We start from the raw sequence: 21,277 nt of genomic DNA on the forward strand, positions 1-21,277 counted from the left end.
GAGTGTAAAGACAGGTGTAGGGGAGTGTGGAGACAGGTGTAGGGGAGGGTGAAGACAGGTGTAGGGAGGGTGAAGACAGGTGTAGGGAGTGTAAAGACAGGTGTAGGGAGTATGAAGACAGGTGTAGGGGAGTGTGGAGACAGGTGTAGGGGAGGGTGAAGACAGGTGTAGGGGAGGGTGAAGACAGGTGTAGGGGAGAGTGTGAAGACAGGTGTAGGGAGGGTGAAGACAGGTGTAGGGGAGTGTGAAGACAGGTGTAGGGGAGAGTGTGAAGACAGGTGTAGGGAGGGTGAAGACAGGTGTAGGGAGTGTAAAAACAGGTGTAGGGAGTGTAAAGACAGGTGTAGGGAGTGTAAAGACGGTTGTAGAGACTGAAGGATGCAAAGTGCAAGCTCATAGACACCCTGACCTTCCACTTCATGGCCTCCCCTGACTCCTGACTGTAGGCCTTGGGAGTGTCTCCACAGGGGCTCTGTGCCAAGAGCCTGGGCTGTAGGCTGCAGCCTTTCAGTCACTTTGGGAAGCACCCTGTGTAGCTGAGGGCCTCGTGCTCTCTTACCGAGAGTCGGGCTAATACAGATTACTGAAGCAATAAAACACCTGCTTTACGGAACACTGTGTCTATTCGGGGGCCTGATTTGTTGTACCTACACGTCTGATCTACTTAACAGCACACCCAGTTCTTCATCCCACGTGGGTCAGGCAGAAGGTCATTCCTACTTCCCCATGAGGTAGGCATGATGGGTGTGGCCACCACGTGGCTGGCAGTTGAGGTGACGGTCCCAGAGCTGACCTGTTTCTAGAACGTTTAGCTGCCAGTCCAGAAGGGCCTAGGATCACAGCTTAGCCTTTAACTCCCATCCCAGGGTCTGTTCTAGACACAGCTGTAAGCACAGAAGGTCCAGTCTCTGGACCTCTGGGTACCAGTGCTCCGCCTGACTGCGGGGGCCGACACCACTTGCCAATCATGACTCTCCTTGCTGACTCCAGATTTGTCTTTGTCAACACATCTCTCTGGAAAGCCAGATGACAGACTCCATCAAGCTAAAACCTAACAGGCTTACCTTAAAAACCCAGTGGGCACTTCCTCCACACAGCTGACCAGGCAGGTGTGGGTGTGAGGGCGTCAAGACACACAACTACTGGAGTTATTTTAACCGCACTGCCCTGGCAAACACGTCGCAGGCACTCCAGAAGACAGACGCTCTGGAGACATTCTTGGATCGACTTAAGAACCAGGTCTTGCCCTTTCTAGCCTAAACTGATCAAGTTTTTTGAAGGCTTATTTTCCCACTTCTGAAAACAACATTTTGAGACTAAGATGGTTAACCGGAAGAGGCCACTGAAGGGAACAGTCAGTTGTCTGGTCTAGAGTAAGTGTGCCATTGCTGTTGGCACAGCTGCTGCTACTGACGATGATGATGGCGATGAAGACAGTTTTCAGCAATCATTTCAACAATTCAGAGGGCTGCTGGCAGGTGTGGGGGCTTCAGTGAGAATGTCCCCACAGGCCCAAATGTTTGCATGCTCAGTCCTCAGTTAGGGGCACTGCTTGGGAAAGGTTAGGCGTGGCCTTGTTGAGGAGGTGTGTCACTGGGGGTGTGCTCTGAGGTTTCAAACGCCGTGATAGCCCTGTGCTCTTTCTGCTTGCAACCTTCGGATCTGATGTGAGCTCACAGCACCTTGCCCTCCTGCTTTCCTCACGCTCCCTGCCAGTGACCACGGACTAATCCTCTGACAGTGTAGGCAAGCACCCACTTACACATGCCCATTTCTAAGGTCCCTTGGTCAACACAGAACACTCACTAAGACAGCAGGAGGTAACTTGGATTCCACGTGTGGGTGGTTTGCAAAGCCTCACCAGTACTCACTCTCTGGGGAGCTTTCACCCCTAAAACAAGGCCCTAGCTGGAGAGTCGCTCCCTCTGGGGTCTGACAGAATCAGAAAAGGAACAGACAAACGGAAACCGGCAGAGAGGGAGGAGGCAGCCATGTAAAGCTCACGTGGTTTCAGTCTTACAATCTCACTGCAGAAGGCTCAGTGTGGGAAGGGAAACAGGAAGGTTTATGGCAGGCTCAGGGGAGCAGGGATGTGGAGAACAGCTGAGGCCTGTGGAGGGGAGAGTGAGGGCGTGGACTCGGGGCTGTTCCTCGATGACGCGTGCACCCCACCAGGGCTCACCCCACCGGGCTGCGCCCCACCAGGGCCGCGCCCCACCAGGGCCGCACCTCACCATGCCCCACCAGAGCTCACCCCACCAGGGCTGCGCCCCACCATGCCCCACCAGGGCTGTGCCCACAGGTGTTTCTTCTTGTCTCCCTTGGGTCTGGACTCCAAACTTCCCTTATTAATTTTGATTCTCCGCTTTTCCCCTCTGGGAAGGAGATTAAGTGTTTGGCTGGCAGGAAGCACGCTCCAAACCCCCAGCTGTCGTCACCGGCTTCATTTTGCTGCATTGTTCAGCATTATTCCTTGAGCCAGTTCAGCCCTGAGCTCTGCTCACAGGCATTTCCATTTAATGAACCCTTTGCTTTAGAAACCCCATGAGCAGGTGCTAATCCCTTTGACTTAGACAGGGTTTGAATTTTTTTTCTTTTCTTTCCTTCCACTACTTTCCTGACCTTTTTCTTTTTGACAGCAAGTTTCAAAACATTTCTGCCATGTACACAGTCTTTCTACATCCGGTGCTTTCACATCCATTACGTCAGTCCTGGGATAAATGCAAGCAGCCTGTCTAAGGGCTATGGTCTTGTCTTCTTCAGGGACTATCAAAGTATGGCCCCAGAATGGCAACAGCAAAATGGCCCAGGAACACATTAGAAGGCAAATGTCTGCCTCTCTCCAGGGAGCTGGCAGGAACTGCTGTGGGGTCAGCGGTCTGTCTAGCCAAGGCCTCCTGGTGAAGCCGATGCCATGCCATCAAGCTTGGGGGTCCCACAGCAACCAAAGCTCCATTACATGTGTGCCCCACTTAACAGACAAGAAAACTGAGACCATGGCAAGGTGGCCAAGGTTAAGGTCATCCACACAGACAGTCAACAAGAATGTAACAGGGGGTACGAACCAAGGATGTATCACTGCAAGAGGAACAAAGAAAACAGCCACAGGATGCTATTGGTGACACTAAGGGAGAAAGCATGGGGACAAGTTGGAGGGCTTGGACTGGTGAGGGAGAGCTTCCTGGAACGGGCGTCAGTTCACCTAGAGCTACAGGATGACGGGTGCTGGCCTTGGGGGCAGGAGGAGGCACAACAGGCTGGACTCTGGGTAAAGGCCTTGGTGTCTATGGTTGAAAACACTGTTAAGTAAAAGCAAGAAGCCGACAGAGGGTTTTGGTGCCAGTTAGACACAGCAGAAGAGAGGATTAGTGAATGTGAGAACATAACAGGCCAGCAGGAAATATCCACACCGGAAGAAGAAAGCCAGAGAAGAGAGCACGATATCGGGAGCCTACGGAAAGACCTGAAGTGTGCAAATTCCCGAAAAAGGAAGTCGATGCGGAGGATCTTTATGGGGATCAAGCTTTGGCTTCTCACTTTTCCTTTATCTCATGACATGCATTAGCCAAAACCACAGCCGCTTGTTCCGCTGGACAGCAGTGAATGAGGTGCAGCCCGTGTTGGGCACACCCCAGCACGCCGCAGGGCCTCGCACTCAGCTGTGTGAGCTCGGTGACACCACACCGGCAGGGCACTCCTGGGGCCTTCTCAGACACCACTGCGCACGTGAGGAGACCAGCACAACACTGCCTTTGAGCCTGTTCCCACTAACGCCTGCTTGCTGATATCTAGGAGCGTTCTTCTCCTCCAGCAAGAGTGCGGCGGACTGTAAGTTTGTTTAGGAGGGCAGAGTCTTGGGGTGTGGGGGAGAAGTTCTGTGCAGCCAAAGCTGAGACATCATTTCCTAAAACCCATCACACGGGAAATGCCCACAAGTCACACTCTTTTCTCTTCCGCCTACTGAAGAGAAACCTTAAAAGCAGCTTTGCACATGGCCGCCCATTCCATTTATACAATCTGTCCAGACGTGTGTTCAAGTGTGCGCTTGTGTGTAGCCTGTGCACATCTGTGCGGGTGCTTTACACACATTCTAGAGGAAGCCAGTGTGGTCATCTATCACGCTCCACCTTATTACTGTGGGGTAGCACTTTTCACCTGGATGGTAGCCACCAAGTCCTGGCAAACCCCAGTGTCAGGGGGGTAGGAGGTACACGAGGCCTGCTCCCTGCCCACACCTGGGGGCCTGCGTGCGGCACACATTCTCACCTAGGAGTCGCCTCCTCAGCCCTGCAGCTGGCAGAGGAACCGGAGCCCCGGAAGTTTGCCCACACCCAGGCTGCTGCGGCTTTGCATGTCGCCATGCAGTTCAGGCTGACCTCGGGCTCACTGTAACCCAGGCTGGCCTCAGTACTTCCATCCTCCTGCTCCAGCGCTTCGAGCGGTGTGATCGCAGGTGTGCCCCACCACACCCGCCCAACACACTTTCTATTAGTGTCAGGTCTTTGTAGTCAGTCAGCAACAGCCACAACTAAGAATAAAGTAAATGTGGCCCAGATTGGTGGATTTCCCCTGCACGAGTCCAATATATGGGAATAAACAACATGGAGGGAGAGAAGCAGGTGACTGGTGCCCTCTTACACAAGTTGTGTGGACTGTCTGAGGTAATCTGGGTGTGTCAAGGCTCACTTTTCTTTGGAATATTCTACTCCCACCTAAACTGCCAGGTGGTGGTGCACACATTTAATCCCAGTGCTTAGGAGGCAGAGACAGGAAAATCTCTGAGTTCCAGGCCAGCCTGGTCTAGAGAGTGAATACAGGACAGCCAGGGCCACACAGAGAGACCCTGTATCAAAAGCAAACAAATAAACTCTTTTGAGTGTGTGCTACTGGCTGCTTGACACTGGCTGCTACAGAGGTCAGGACCAGAGAGCCACGGACAGGGCCGGGAGAGCTACAGCCCTAAGGCACGTCCGTGGCTCCTGTGTCCACAAAGGTTTTGTCTCTGATCCTTCAAGGGGGAGCCAGCCCCTGAGATGTGCAGGAAGTTGACTGAGCTCCAGAGCTGCCGAGCTCTGACCCTTGAGTGCTCACTGACAGCCGGCTCCCTCCTTGGACACATCTTGAACTCACTCCTTTCCAGCCATGCCCCACCTCGGGGTTCACATGCATCCCAGTGTCTAGTGAGTTTCTGCAGCCTCCACACACAACTAATGTCAGCCAAGTGCCAGGCTGACGGTGCCCCAAACAAGGTCCAATCAGTGTGTTCAAGGCCTTCTCCCGGGGCCTGAACTTTTAAGGGCACCCACGCTGCCGGCCCTCACAGCACCTGAATCGTTCCAGCCACCCATCGTTACTAAGGAAGCTCTCACTCTGGACCGCCTGCACTCCTGCGGCCATCATGTGCAGCTACGTCCAGGCACCACCTCGCTGTGTGAAGCAGCTCTGCCATTGGGTCCCAGCAGCCCTGGTCCCCAGAGGGATTCCTTTCTTTCTTTGGAATGATACTCCTTAAGAAGGAGAAGCCATAATGTTCACCGCTGCCTGGAGTCCTCCGTGCTGTTTGAGGGTGCTGTAGGTACTTTCCTCTTGCTGTGATGAAGAAGAAAGCGTTTAGATGGGCTTATGGCTCCAGGGAGCTTAGAGTTCATGATGGCAGAGGGAAGAGGAGGCAGCAGGGATGGCTGAAAGCACACATCCCAAGCCACAAGCAGCAGGCAGAGAGCATGCTGGGAATGGCATGTGTCTTTGAAACCTCAAAGGTGGCAACAAGTGACCCCTCCTCCAACAGGGCCACCCCTCCTATAATCCTTTCCAAACAGCCAAACCAACTCAGGGCCTCTGGGCGCCATTCTCATTTCAACCACCAGAGGGGACTATGGCTCAAGCTTCCCTTTGCATGGTGTGGGGAGGGGCCACGCCCAGGCACACACCTGCTCAGCGTCTTGGCCTCCTGATGGACTGTTTCTCTGATGGGGGAAGACCCCCGGATGGTGTTAAAACGGTCTGCACACTGGTCAAGGAGGCAGAAACCACCCAGTTACACAATGCCAACAGTTGTGTAAGGAGTGACATCTGTGCTATCTTCTCTTTTCTTTGTGTGTACCAAAGGTACTGGTCCGTGTTACCCTTGCCAGAAAAACCCAGATTATTAACCCTAGACCCCACTCCTCCCGCCGCCGCCGCCACCGCTGCTGCCTCCGCCCATTCCTCCTTTTCACCAAACCAGAGTTAGCTCTCGTTAATTTTCTTTAAATGACTAGAAGGAAAACACGGTCAGCCATTTCCCCACCAGGGACCTGGTAATGGAACTTTAGCCACTGTGCTTTAGGACTTCTTTCCCACTCTCCAGCGTTTCCACAGCTCTCCAACACGTGATCCCTGGAGCTGCTATGAATGTGACGCGATGCAAAGCCGCACGCTCACTCGGAACAGTAAGAGATAGTTTTGTAACTGTTTGTGACTGCGTGGTTCTTGAATGTGAAACTCTGTCGATGACATCATGCTACAATGCCAAGGAAAACACACCTATCCGTGCTCTGACAACCACTGGCTCTGCAGTGGGGTGCTCCAAGGGACGCCAAAGCTTGGGCACCTAAGAGCTTTTGTGTTCAGTGTAGCAGCGCATGCCTTTATTCCAAGCATTTGGGAGGCAGAGGTGGGCAGAGCTCTGAGGTTAAGGACAGGCTGGCCTATATATGAAGTTTCAGGCCTGCCAGGGCTGAGATCCACTTGGCAGAGGGTTTCTCTATGGGGGAGCAAACCCTCCTCACCAAGCCAGCTTGCTTTAGAGTTTCAGAGATAACATAGAGCAAAGTGCCTGCATGTGTAATGCCCAGCCCCAACACAGCTGGGGGTCAAGTTCGGGTCAAGCTACTCCTCACTTCTGCAGTGATCATTTCACCATCAAATGCTGCTCTGATGACCCAGGAATGGGGACCAGCCAGCCCCACAGAGAACCAATGACCTTGTCTCCTCAGACCCTGCTGTCCCACCTGCCCACAGAACAGGTTAATAGATGTTCCCTGAGTGAAGAGCAAAGCTGGAAACTTCAAGCTGACAGTCCACGGGATGTCATCAGTGCACCAGCCTGGGCATTCCTTTCCGCTCGTCCTGTTCAAGAAACAGGATGGGGCAGGGGTGCCCACGAAGCTGAGAAAAGCACCAGAGACGTCAGCTGGGATTACTCTCCCTTCTGTTTTAAAATCTCACAAGTAAGTGGCTTGTACACCCTGGGGGGAGGGTTAATTTGACCAAATCACCTATAGCCTCGCTACCACATGATAGCAGTTAACACAGTGCTTCCTTCTGGGCTTCATTTCACACACAAACGGTGCTGTAGTTAGTTATGTGGGTCATAACCCATATTAGCTAGAAGCTTAACTTGTGCCAGGCCCTGTGGCAGACGCCTCGCAGGCATCTGAACCTCCTAAGACCTCAGGAGTGAGGCACTTAGCCTACTCACATTTCTCAGGACAGAGATGGTGTTGGCAGCTGAGGAATAGTGTGACATCCTCAAGGTCAGAGTGGTGATGGCAGAGCCAGGTTTCAAATCTAGCCATGTGACCCCACAACCTGGTGGGGCTCCCCAGGTGTCTGCTGAACGAGCTGACTGCTCAGCTCCCCCCACCCCAGGGAAAACGAAGCCCTTGTCTGTCAGCTGGCCAGCTCACTGATGTCTTGGAAACACTCTGACTCTTGTCATTTCTGTCTTCATGAATCAAGAATTTTAAACATTAACGGTTGTTTATGTTCTCACAGCTATTGGTGGTATCTTCCTCCTTCCATCACACCTTCTATGCTCTCTTCCTACCCAAGCTTCTGTCTTCCACAGAGACACCCACAGGGCCCTCCCACCATTGGCAGGGGCCACCCTGAGCACCTGATACGACTGAGTCCAGATGAGGATGACAGACACCTCTTATGCTGGTACCAAAGCCACCACACCATTGCCACCAACACTGTCAGTGCTGGGCTCACAGCTGTTGTCGATACTTGGGGAGAAGAAGCAGACAGCTTTTGCGCACTGTATACTCGGGTCCCACTGGGTTGCAGGCAGACCTCTCTCAGTATCTAGGGGGATTAGCCCCAGGAACCCCACAGGCACCAACAAGTCAGGACACTGACATAAAATGGAATAGTCCTTGCACAGAGCTGACACATCTCCTGAATACTTTAAATCATCTCTAGATTCCTCACATTATGAGCACAAACGCCAGCATGCTGGGGCAGCTCCCACACAACTATGCTTAGGGACGATGACAAGAGCAGAGGTTGGGAACTCCTGATTTTCACTGATTTCTCACGCATACTTGGTTAAATCCGGAAGGTGGAATCTGAAGATTCAAAGGGCCAAATGCCCTCAAGATCATCCTCCACTCTAGAGCACCTCAGGGCTTTCCTCAGAGAGATTACTTAGTCCCTCAACCAGAGTCTTGAAAACCTCAGCTTACTTCCCTGAGTATGACATCGTGGCATTCCCTGGGCTGACAGTGGAAGCCATATCCGTACCGTTGGGGCTGGTAGCAGGCACTTTCACCTGTTGAGCCAGTTCACTGATCCCAGACCCATTTCTTAAAAAGCACCCAGTCTCTTCTGCTGCCCGGGGGGGGGAGGGGCTGGGACAGGTGGACACATGTTAAAGTTTTAAGGCTTTCACTCTGTGACTTACAGTCAGAGAGGCCTGAGGAGATCCTACCCAAATGAAGACGCAGGGCTGCTCCTTCAAGACGTCAGGAGTTCCAAGGACAGAGGACCGAGGTCTAGCTCAGTGGCAGAGTGATTGCCTACCATGCACAGGGCTTGAGTAAAACCTGTGTTTGGGGCTGAGGATAAGTTCAAGCTGGAAAGAGCAAAATACTAAGTCTCATACAGAACCTTGAGAGACAGCCTCGCATCCAAGCCATCACTGCAGTAGAGCATTAAAGAGCCATGCTTTGGGAAGCCATCTTTATACGGACATGAATTCTGACTTCTGTGAAAGAATGCCACATATTTGCAAGGGTTCATGAGCCATGACAGGCAGATATGCCATTCTGATAGAAGCACAGTTGACTGAGCTCTGCAGAGTGGTGAAGACGTAGGAGGAGCACCAGTGTGCTTCCATGTTTTTATCTGAGCCGCTGCACCGCTGGATTTCTCATGTCAGAGAGAAGCACAGAAGGGGCTGCAAGTCTTCGCGCACACAGCAGGCAGGTGAGCGGCACACGGAAGTGCTCCTTGCACCAGAGGCATTAGGAGGCAAGAGATAAGCAAGGAGACGTAGAAGGGTTTGCTGCCCCAAACTGGTTGTCGCTCAGCCTTCTCCACACTCCCAATCACTGTTGTCTCAAAGTCCAGCAGAGCCTTGGTGTGAAGGCCATCCTTCACCCAGGCCGTTATCAGCCTGGCCCCTCCCAGCCTGCACCATTTCAGGTTAATCCCTGCTGGTGACAAAACACTCTGACCCAGACACTTGAGGGAAGAAACGGTTTATTTCGTCTTATTGGCCAGCCCATCATTGAGAAAACTCAGGGCAGAAACACAAGCAGGCATTTGAATCCCAAATCCCGGAGAAATGCTGCTTGCTGGCTCAGTCAGGGTCATGCAAAAGGAACAGCAAGTGCCCAGGGAGTGCGGCCCTCCACAGTGGGATGGGCCCTCAGGGTTAGGGTGATACCATGCTCCCTGAGGCCCCACTGCCAGTGGGCCTTGAGGTGTAAACACAGAGGATTACCTGCAGACACTGCAGAGTTTGCAGGCGTGTCAAGGAACACGCAGGCCAGGATGCAGGCGGATGCAGACTTCAAAGGCAGCGAACCACACAGCGTGCTCACATGCTTCCAGACCTCAACGGATCCTCTCTCCCACCGCAAACACTCTTACATAGGTGCAGGGCATGTTGACATACATATGCATGTCTGTATACATATTGGCAGATGGTATATAGAACATGAATATGTGTGCACATATGTATGTGAAATATGCATATATTTACATGCATATATTAATGTGGGCATACACATAGGAGACAAGGAGAAAAATATACACATGCACATACATAAACGTTTAGCATAACTGAACTTTATTAAAGCACCTGCTGGGCCTCAGTCCTAGCTGAGTGTCCCCAGTTCCAAGGAGCTCACCAGTCAGTGAGGGTACAAGCTGAAAACCCCACGCTCCAGCCCATGAGCAGGGGGCAGGATGTCTTCTGGAGGTCTAAACGAGAGCAGCCAATGATGGACTTGACCCATGCTAACTCAGGTCTCAACTTCACTGCCTGGAAACCACGCTACATCCAGCACCCCCTGGAGCTGCAGAGCCTCTTTTACTAAACTAGCTACAACAGCGCCTTCTTCATGGTGTGACGCTTACAGAACACAACACTGGCAGCCCTTACCCTTTGGACTCCAGAAGGCACTCAGTAAAATGAGCTCTCATTATCACTGGTATCAGTGTTAGTTATTGTTATTGAGAAGAACATGGAGCTCAAGCGGGCACAAAGGCAGAAAGGCCAGTCTCACTTGGGAGGCTTCGGGAGGAGCTCTGTGGATGTGGTGTGGAGTTGAATCTTTCCTAGAAACAGATGTTTGTGAGAACAAAAGGCAGGGAGGGCAGGCAGTCCAACCGAGCAGAGTCTGCTCACGGGCATGAAACATCCAAACAGGGCCGGGGAATTGCCACATCCAGAGTCGAGGTTCAAGGTCAAAGAGGAAGGAGGGTCAGATGTGGAGAAGACGGTCAAGGGCTGAAGACTGTAACAGCGCACATTGGGTTTGCCTTTCAGAGAGCAAGTGTAATGAACACGATTCTGGCTCTCCAGGGCCCCACGGGCTGCCCAGGGCGGCAAACGCCACCTCTGCCAACCGCACCGTCCTGTCTCTGTCCATGCACTCCACTCGTTTGTTTTAGTTTTTGTAACTAATTAGCTGATTTTTTCCACTCTGACTTAGATGCTATAGAGGGTTTTCTTTCCCACTAATCCCTCCCGATGATGTGTAAACACCTATCTTCCTAGCACGAGCAGACTCTTAAGTGGCCACTTTTTTCTGCATTTACAAGAGCCACACAACAATCGCTGGGCCTCCGAGGAGGCTGGCTGCGATCAGAGCTGAGGGTGGAGAGTCAATGGAGGTGGGTGTGGGCGGGGAGGGCAGAGGGGCTCAGGACCGTGCTCAGAGAGAAAGTCACAGAAAGCCTGAGACATAAGCAGTCCCCGGAAAACTGAGTGGCACGATGCAGGTCACCTGAGAGGAGGAGAAAGAGACAAGTGTGCCATGACGGGGTGAGAGAGGTGGTGATGGAGGAGCACCCCAACCCTGGGCACGGCAAACAAAGAGAACTGCTGGAATAAGCCCCGGTTGGTTTCCTCACGCTTCGCCCTGAGCATGCCTAGCAGACAATCCTGCCCGCTTTCTTTGTTCACGTGCGCTGAGTACTTTCTGAGCCAGGCTCTGAAGAGGCCCAACTCAGCGAGGTCCAGTCTCTGACTAGAGGCTAGGAATCAGCTTGTCCCACAGAACGACATGTAACCTTCAGCCATGGAGGACTAGGGAAGACACAGGGCCTCAGCCCAGATGTGCTGATGTAAGCCGTCTGTTTAATCTTTGTAACCCTCTTCTGACAACAAACCATCAGGCCTGGAAGTCCGTTCTCCAGGCCCCAGTTCTCACCGTGCAATATGAGAGCGAGCAGGTGCAGCAGCCGGGAAGGAAGAGCTGAGGGACGTTGTAGACACCACCCCTCACACACCCCTTCCCGCCTCAGGCCTGTGGCTCTAGTCTGGACTTTTCATAAAGCATTGATTCTCCAGCTCAGTCTCCCTGTAATGTGGCCCTGCCCCCAAGTGTCCACGCATTATCCTGCCACTGTGCCACAGACCCAGGAATGTGCTTCAAGTGTGCATGTGTGTTCACGTGCCCTCCCGTGCTTCTGTGTTCAATTCATGAGCCGCTAGGGAAGGAGACACAGACTCAGACCTGGGACCCAGATGTCCCGCCCTGCTGAGGGGCCATCCGGAAGGGCAGTGGTTGCTGAAGTCAGGGGCGCTCAGCACCAGCGACAGTTAGCTTGTTTTCTTATGAAAACAAAACAGAACAACCAAGATCATCTTATCGACCCACAAGTTTACTTTAGGAGCAACTGAGAAATTCAGAAAGCATGCCCGGAAAGGTGGGGGCAGCATGGAGAGCAGCAGCTTCCTAATCTCCTCAGTCCCGTGCCTCTCAACCTGGCATTTGCTCTTAAAAAATCACACTGGCAAATAGCTAAGCAGGCACCTGCCATGTGCCAGAACAGTCCAGCCCACGGAAGCCGGCAAGGACTGTTGCCAGACTGTCTTCTTTCCAACATCTAAAGCAGTGCCCACCGCTGTTTCTCTCTAAGCAGTTTTCCTGGTAGCGATTTTTAACACTTGCGGAGCTTTCTGTGACAATTTTTGGTTTTGTTTTCTACTCATTATTGTTTACTATCCAGAGCATTTCTTTTCTTATTCTTTTCTCTGATTTTTAGGGAAGGGGGAAAATCCAGCATCTGGGCTCTGGGACCACTTGAAACCACTGGGCTGGGACTGCTAACGACCTCCCAGAGATAATCCAAATGGCTGAATTAGCAAAGCCCATTCTTGACCTTGACACAAGACAAGACAGGCAAAGGGGAAGGACTCAGGAGGGTAGAGAGAAAGAAAAGGATCATAGAGGCTCACTCAGATCTCGCCAGGCCCTCCCCCATTCAGCAAACACCTGGCCGAGTTGGAAAACATGACCGCCCAACCTTCCTCCCCGCAGCAATTGAAGCTGTCAGCTCCCGCTTGTCACCAGTTGCACTGGAAGCCTGGGGCAGCCACAAGAGCCCTAATTAGGCAGAAATGACACTTCTACAACTGACCTGCCAGGACCTTTGGCGGACCATTTAACATCATTAGTTAACATTTTTTAAAAAGTGTGAATGTAAATGAACAGCCAGTGGCTTTCAATGGAGTCTGTGGTGGCACCCCCTCCCCCTTTCTCCTTTTACATGAATAGCCCACTTGTTTTCTCTGGAATTGGAGGGAGGCATGAGGAAGGAGGGGCTTGAAGACCATCCTCACAAATGAGCCTGGAATGCCAGAGGGGCCATGTCTTCTTGCCTGCATATGGCACCAAATGCAGCCGGTCTCCAGGGCCACCAGCGTGGAGCTTGGAGACAGCACCGGCCCAGCAGGACCCACAGAAACCAGGCCACTCGCAGCTCTGACCAGTGAGCAGGGCCACACTCCCCATGAACACTGTCCTCAACCATCCTCTCTGTGCGATTCCCGGTGTGCCTGCTCCCTCTCAGGAGGGATGGGGTGGGGGAGCCATCCCTTCAGAGGCCAGGTCAATACTCACACAGGAGCTCATTCCCTACCTTCTGCCGTTATTTCCCGCCTCGACTCACACTTCGCTCTGTTCTTTCCTTTGCACCCACAGAATCCGTACACGCCGACACTCTCCATCTGCAGGAGGGGAAGAAAGTTTCACTGTGAACACTTTGTGTGCTGTGGCTCCTCAGCCACACACTCCCGCTGGCGGGCAGTCTGAGGAGAAGCTAGTTGGGAGGAGAGATGGCAGAGGGGCTTGGCTCTGGGCCTACCTTGGCACCCACTACCTCCTTGCTGTGTGGTCTTGCACGAGTGCTTAGTCCAGAGTCTCAGATGTTTTCATCTGTAAGACAGAAAACGCCTCACTGCATCACGGAAGAAACAATAGGATGGAAGGAAGTTCCGTGAACTTGGGGAACTTGTATCTAATGTCAGGGCTTATGGGCAGGATGAGCTGCCCAAGCCAGGAGTCACACCAGCTTCTTGTCCCTCTCTTTTCTTGGTGGACAAAGTCAAAATAAATTTTAAAAAAAGATTTATTATTTATGCAGTGTTCTGCCTGCATGTACACCTGTGTGCCAGAAGAGGCACCAGATTTCACGATAGATGGTGATGAGCCACCGTGTGGTTTCTGGGAATTGAACTCAGGACCTTTGGAAGACCAGCCAGTGCTCTTAACCTCTGAGCCATCTCTCCAGACCCCTACGTCAAAAACTTGTCCTGTTTCCCAAGGCACACTGCCGGCAACCAGTGTACTTCTTGGTCCCCAGGTCCCTTCTTGGCCTCCCCCACCCTGCTCAGTATTCTCAGAAGGGTACCCAGATGGAAAGCGGCTCCCACAGAGCCACGGGTAGCTCCGTCATTTATTCCCTCTTCCAGCCCCCAACACGGTATGGCCAGGAAGCAGACCTCATCTTCTTCTGTGTTCCAAGGAGCTCTGAGAACAGTGGTTCACAGGAGGTGTGTGGGTGATGAATGCGTGGTGGGATGCAGGATCCAGCTCCCTCGGGGAGGGGGGGAGGGGATGGGTGCTGTGTGCAGCGTGGGCAGGAGAGCCTGTCTCTTTGCTAAGGATGAGTAAAGTCAAGCAGGCAGTGTGCGGTAGAAGCAGAAAACGTTAGTGTGGGGGCACAAAGACAGAAGATACTTGGGCTGTTCTTAGTAATGATCGGGGGAGAGGGAGGCAGCAGTTACTGCTTTAAGCTAAATACCTCGGCATATTAAGCTCAGGGAGAAGAGCCAGCGAACAAGCCGCCGTGGCTGACGCCCTCTGAGCTCAGCCTGCAGGAGGGGTGGCTGGCCCTTCCCCATCACACGCCTGGGCCCAGCCCTGCTGCTGCTGTGGCACTCCTCTCCAGCTGTGGGGCTTATTGAAAGCCTCTAGCCCCCACCCCCACCCCAGCTTGGTCTGGCACATTTGCTGGAGGTGCCTCCTACTGTGGCCACAATGGACTGCACGGAGGTTTAGACCCCAACAGCCACAGCAGGGGCAGGGGGGGAGCGGCCATTGTCTTAAAGGGCCAGTGTCGCTGTGTGTCGCTATGGCCGCGTCCATAGCTCTGGGACTGCTAAGGAGATGAACCCCTTCTCTCCACTTCGTCTTTCTCTCTAATGATTTAACTTGATCTCGTTGGTTCCTTTCTGGAAAGGGAATTGCTCCATTGATCATATCAAGTAATTGCCTGTAAAACATTACACTGTAGCAAGCACAGCCGCTTCCCGGTCTGAAAATGTCACAGCAATTGAAAAGCTCTTAGCCCAGTTGAGGAACAATGAGGCCGAGGAGAAGGGCTCTGCATATAACCCAAGAGCCCCTGTGTTTGGAGATGGGACCCATCAGATTTCAGACAGAATTTCCCTCTTGTTGCCTCATGATTTCTGTATCCGAAACAAAACACAAACATCCTTAACCCTAAAATTAACTATAACCAGACAAGTTATTTTCCTAATGAATCAGGATATTCTTAGTCCAGGTGCAGCCCACGGTGGGAGGGAGGAGAGCCAAGAAGGTGGAAGGGGGAGAGCCTCACCCGCCCGTTTTGGGAAGGAAGAATGGCTGTTTCTGGCTTGTCACTTGGCGGCAGCAGTGACACGCTGTGGGCTTGGGACCACACACTTGAATTTTCACAAACAGCTTTATTAAATAAGCTTCACCATGCTGAGAAGCAGGAGTAATTCACCTTGGGGGAGGGGGAGAGCACGAACCTCCCAGCTAAACAGACAGGGAACTTGTTAGTGACCGGTCCCTTTCCTGCACAGGTGAGAGCCCACGCTTGCATGCTGCTGGACAGAAGTGCCCTTGTGAGGCGCCCGCGAACGAAGCATCCCCGGCTAGCCTTTCTCCACCCACCGCGGGCTCCTTTGCAGCCCATGAGCCAAGGCAGTAGGTATGGTCACTGCTGCACCATTGGTAAAAGGCAGAGCACCTGCCGGCGTTCTGACAAGAGTCTGGCACTCCACGCCACGAGAAGACCACTTACAAGTTCAATTCTGAAAAAGGCAGAGGACACTGCACACCAGAGCCCCGTGAAAGGTCACTGCCCGGCGCCTCACTGTAGACAGGGAAACAATCGTCGACCATGGAGAATGAGGTGGGAGGCCACTGGACGAACCTTAGCATTTATTTATATTTATATTTAAAAGGTATTTTAGAGGTGGGCGTGATGGTGCACCCCTTGAATCCCAGTACCAAAGAGGTTTGCAGGTGATCTCTGCGAGTTTGAGGACAGCCTGATTTACACAGCAAGTTCCAGGCCAGCTAGAGCTACATGGTGAGAGTCTATCTCAAAAACTGTTTAAACTGTTGTCAGCAAATGAGACAATTATATACAGATATAACTGATGATCAGCCTGGAACTAGATAAAATATGTTTGTGCTCAAGGTTCTGTCTGACTTGATGACTTTTATCTCTAACTCACCACGACTGAGCACGTTGAGCCTGTAACCTCTGTATCTCAACCTCTGTACTGTGAACCTCGGCCACCGACCGTGACCAGAAACCCGTGGTCAGGCCCTGTCAACTCAGCCAGCCTCCAGCCTCGCCCGGCCCCTGCTGAAGGTCTCGAGTTTTCACCCTGCTTGAGCCTCATTTGCAGCGGCCGGGGCAGGATCACTGGCCAAGGGAAGGAAGGCCGGAAAGGCCTGAAGAGTGCAAGAGGGCACGCTCGCTGGATGAGTGTGTGGGGACATGGATGGGGAAGTCACACATAGCTGCGCCATGCCCATTCCCTCCTCCCAGAAGTCGGGGAGCATGACTGGGCCTGGAGTCCCCTGTTCTGTCCTTTCCCTTTTCGTTTGGTTCAAACCTTGGGCCTTCCTCAGGTCCTGGAGTCACCAGTTATTTTAGAATACCCAACTGCAATGGCCACACTGCGGCAGTCTGGACAGTGTGACCGACTCTCTCGATGCCTTACGAATGCCTCCACAAGCTACAGATGACACAGGTGGCCTGAGGGCAAAGACCCGTGTCTACAGAGAACACACCTATAAATCAGATGTGGCACCTGAACCCTAACCCACACGGTTCAAGAAAGTGGGGCCTGGAGGAGCAGTAGCAAGGCTCTAGCTGGTGCCAGGACACCCACGCTTGTCTTAACATTAAGAAGTGGACAAGAGTGTGAAGAGTTTCAGGCTACCCCCACAGCATCCCTAAGAGAAGGAGAGCATGAACACATACACACATACACGGGGTGTGTGTTCCCCAAACAGAACTCTGCTTTTAAAATTCTCGAGACAGAAAACTTCTTTAGTAGGTGCAGGGTGTGGAGGATGGCTGACAGGGCCCCCCTAAAAACCCCCACCCTGTGAGGCTCATTTCACGTCTCCTTTCCGTGTTCTTCCTGTACTTCAGAGGCCAGACTGAGGCTGAGAACTTGGGAGAAACAACATTTCAGTCTCAGCCTCGCTCAGTTTCTCCTTGGAGGATTAGTGGAAACGGTCTTCCTGAGTCAACAGGCCTCCTACTTCATCATCCCGCAGCCTCGCTGCCACGTGACCCCACCTACTGTACTAAATTTGAAGAGGAAATTTCATCTAGTGCATTACCTCACTGGCAAAGTGCACTGGGCTCCACAATCATTCTCCTATGACTGGCATATTTGAAAAACATGATTAAATCACTACCGAGAAATAGGCCTCAACCAATTCCATTCACTGAAGTCCTAGAGTTCACTTCCCCAGTCACAATTCTGGGAGAAGAACTGTTCCACGTAGGTGGCTGCTAGTCTTTAAAATAATGAAAATACTAGAATTGTTGAGTGTGTGAAGGGGGCAATACAAACACAAGTCCAGCCAGGAAGATAAAGCCCAGCCTGGCACAGTCCCTCAGTGATAAACACAAAATCCCAAACTTGTGACAATTACCCCTCTCCTAGTGCGGGCACTAGCTCCAGGGAAGCGGAAACCCCCTTCAGCCAGGTTCTCAAGTTTAATTACAGAAGTCAAACAACATATTAGTTCTCTCTAGTGCAGTAACAAAACTGACAGGCTAGGAGATCCGGGGCTGGGAGAGAGGGCTCCAATCTCAGGCCCTCCCAACAGCCCTGGAGGAAATGCTCTTGGGTTTTTGCCTCTACTTGATGACACAGCTGGGAGGCCAGACACAGCTCAGGGCCTAAAAGCTCTTCACACCCCTGCCTCAGAGCCAAGTTCAGTTCCTCCCACCCTAGATCACAGCTGGTTACAACACCAGCTCCAGAGGACCTGAGGCCTTTTCCTGGCCTCCTCAGGCACCAGCACACATAACTACAAATAAACACAAAACAACAAAACAAACGCCCACCAACCTGGTTCTCTTAACTGGGAACCTTGCTCTTTCTTCTTTGCTGTCTATGTGAAAGACACACAGGATAACATTTTCATTGCTCAAAATAAAAGCAATTGCCTTATATTGCTACTTGTATCAAGAAAAGAACTGCAGATGAGAAAAATCTAGCTTAGTAGAACACTTTCTCTGTATTACTTGGCTTTATTAGACTTGTGCTTACGCCACAAAGTCCCTTCAGGTTGCATTTATGTCTATAAAGCTTTAAAGTTATAACCTATTTTAAAAATGGCAAAATAGGTTGCTTAAAGAACTTTGGCCTGATCTTTACCTCTTCTCTTTATGTTCTGAATTCGATGGATAATTGCCTTGCTTTTGGCTATACAGAAACTGCACGTCTATTTCCTGAAAAATACCAATTAAGCTGCCATCGCAGCTCCTCCAATGCTATCTGCTGGTCTTCAGTGTCAAAGGCCTGAGAACAAATGGCCGGAAGGCCGAGTCTGAAACAGCCTCTGACAGGGCGCCAACTCTGAGCAGTCACACTTTAGCTTCAGCTTAAGCTTTCTGCTTTGCCAGAAAGCGAGAGAGAAATAACACATCAACTTTATAATGCCACACAAATGCTAAAGGTCACGGCAAAAGTGATGCTTTTCCAGGAGACTAATCACTTTCAAAGGTCACTAACATTGTTTTAAAGGAAGGCCTCCCCTACCAGTCTATTCAGTCTGGATTTCTGTACAGAGCTAAAGAAAGGTTTTCAACAGAACAAACGCTGCACTTTGCCTTTGCGTCATTTCTTGGGCGCTAACATCAGTTTCTGTGTGTGTGGCAGGAGAGAGAGAGTTTGTGTGTGTGTGTGCTTATTCAGCCTCACAGTAACACTACGAAATTAAAAATACTGGTCAATGAGGAAGTGAACTCAAGGGGCATTGTGACGTGCACAAGGCCCCAGCTGAAGCCATGAGTTCCAAGACTCAACACTTCTGGCTTCCTTGGCTGCACGGCTTCCTTCAGTCATCCTGGGGGAGGCCTCAGTCATTCTCTTTCAGCTCTGACTCACCGCAGTGGTTATTAACTTTGGCTGTAATTTAATATTTTAAAAAGACTTCTGCATGAGTGTGATGTAAACATCCCGGGGAAGAACATGATAATTAGCATTTTCCAATAGCGTAGCAGTGACTTAAAGAAACTCCTTGCCTCTTTAGGGTGTCTGAATTCTGATTGTGCTTAGGTAGCTCCTGGGACAGTCACAATAGGAACTGGTCATGAGAGAACCACATGATACATCGTGAGTCTTCAGACACTTCAGTGTGGGCCACTCAACTGTCTGTGTCATGGAGGGGCACCAAGACCAGCCAGAGCCAGCAGGAGGGAACAGAACCTGTGACGATGGCAACGGGGTGTGACAGGGAAGGAAGGGGTTCTGGAGCCAGCACACCTGAGTTCAGGCTGCAGTGCTGCTCTCCAGCAACCCTGTGAACTCTGGCCAGTCACTTATCTTCTGGTTCGCAGACTCGAGAGGTCCAGTCCTGTGAAAGGACAAAGCCAAAGGCAGCTGCTGCTGGGAGTTTTGCTGTTGCTGCTACAGTGACAAGGACCACTGCCAGGGGCATCGGTAGATTAAAACAAACGTAAAAAGCTTTTTTTTTTTTTTTTAATCAATTAGCATTCGACTCTTGGGTATTTATATTTGCCATTAGTTTGGCAACTCTACTTCTCAGCCTCACCAACTAAGAGAGAAGGCAAGAGTTACTCTTTCCATTTCCATCAGGTCCATCCAGAGTTTCTACAAGTCTGTGATGAAAGGCACCTACAATCACGTGCATTAGTTCCCTGTGAAAATGGTTTTCAACACAGATAGCAAGAACAGGAAAGAAGAATTAACAAGCAGCCCCACTAACATCTGAACAATCACTTCTGAACATTAAAGTCCTGACAAATCTAAATAAATTCCAATCTAAATAAAAGTGTTGGATAGGGCTGAGAACAAAAAGGAACAAATGTCTTCACCCTCATCCATTTATGAAATGACTGACATGGGTTAGAGATGTCTTTTAGAAATGTGAACTGAAGACTATTTGATCGCTTCCACAATGGCTTTCACGCTGAAACAATTGGATGTGCCCTGGGTATGTTTCTCTTGAATCACAACTACAGAGTAGAAGGGGTCACGGAGGGAAACAGAGTCACTGGTTCCCAACCAAAATTGCCAGGAGGACCCTGAACTCTATGCAAGGAGCTCCCAATTCTAAGCATGCATCGAGCACACACAAGAGAGTAAAGGTGTGGCTGTTGTATATGCGGAGAATCTGGGTGAACCACAAAGGGCCATGGAAGCACCCAGGGTTCACAGCTACTGTGGCCTGCGGGCTGATGGGGCACACCACTGCTCTCGTTATCATTAAAAGGGTTAGAGGAGACCATCAGTCCAGACGCTGGAGGCAACTCCATCCCAGGGTGGGTGTTTTCCTTTCCACACTACCCCACCTCACACTCGGCATGCAGACCTCTGGCGTGAGCACTCTAGCACTGCAGCTCCCTTCTAAAGGGTGGGCACAGAGCCCCTCTCGCCATGTGTGCGCCAGGCCTGAGCCTCCCCTGCCCCCGTGCCTGCTCTCCTCCCCTGCTCCCGTGCCTGCTCTCCCCCCCACCCCAGCTCTCCTCCCCTGCCCCCGTGCCTGCTCTCCCCCCCCTGCTCCCGTGCCTGCTCTCCTCCCCCACCCCGTGCCTGCTCCCCTCCCCCACCCCGTGCCTGCTCTCCTCCCCTCCCCCGCCCCAGCCTCACACGCTCCTTTCATGCTCAGATGTTGGCATCCTGGACATTTAGTCTCAGTAGAAATGGAAACAGAATCATCAAGGTATAAAGACAAAGAGCACGTGAAGCTTGTGTACAATTTTCATGTCTGGGTATATTTTGCAGTAAAATCCTCAGTGTTCCTAAAATTGAGGAAAGTCAAATTGGGGCATTCAGGAAGTCTTTTAACTGGGCCACTCTGGTGGGCTGTAATGGCCTAGAGCACAGGGACTTTCCAGTGAGTTTCCCAGCTCTGATCCCACTGTTCCGATGACTCGTGTTCGGGGTGAAGCTGAGATGTCGTCTAACTTCAGTGCTCTGGAGTAGTTTCCAGAACAAGGCAAACAGTGAAGAAATGTTTGTCGAATGAATGGCAGAAGTTGGAAAGGGGCCACTTAGGCT

The 21,277-nt window shown here is 51.6% G+C and overlaps 1 protein-coding gene across 2 annotated transcripts in view; it reads right to left on the reverse strand.

Moving 5' to 3' along the window:
- Hspa12a (heat shock protein family A (Hsp70) member 12A) overlaps positions 1-21,277 on the reverse strand; it is a 134,807-nt gene that overhangs the window by 110,636 nt on the left and 2,894 nt on the right. The window contains exons 2-3 of one of the 2 annotated variants that reach the window (XM_060391749.1): positions 13,588-13,658; positions 13,363-13,450 (exon numbers count right to left, since the gene is read on the reverse strand). In XM_060391749.1, coding sequence (XP_060247732.1) covers positions 13,363-13,450 — 88 coding nt within the window. In that variant the 5' untranslated portion in view covers positions 13,588-13,658. The remainder of the gene's footprint in view (positions 1-13,362; positions 13,451-13,587; positions 13,659-21,277) is intronic. The other variant, XM_060391747.1, reaches the window with a different exon arrangement.

Source organism: Meriones unguiculatus, chromosome 1, assembly GCF_030254825.1.
Source record: "Meriones unguiculatus strain TT.TT164.6M chromosome 1, Bangor_MerUng_6.1, whole genome shotgun sequence".
Lineage (NCBI taxonomy): Eukaryota > Metazoa > Chordata > Mammalia > Rodentia > Muridae > Meriones > Meriones unguiculatus.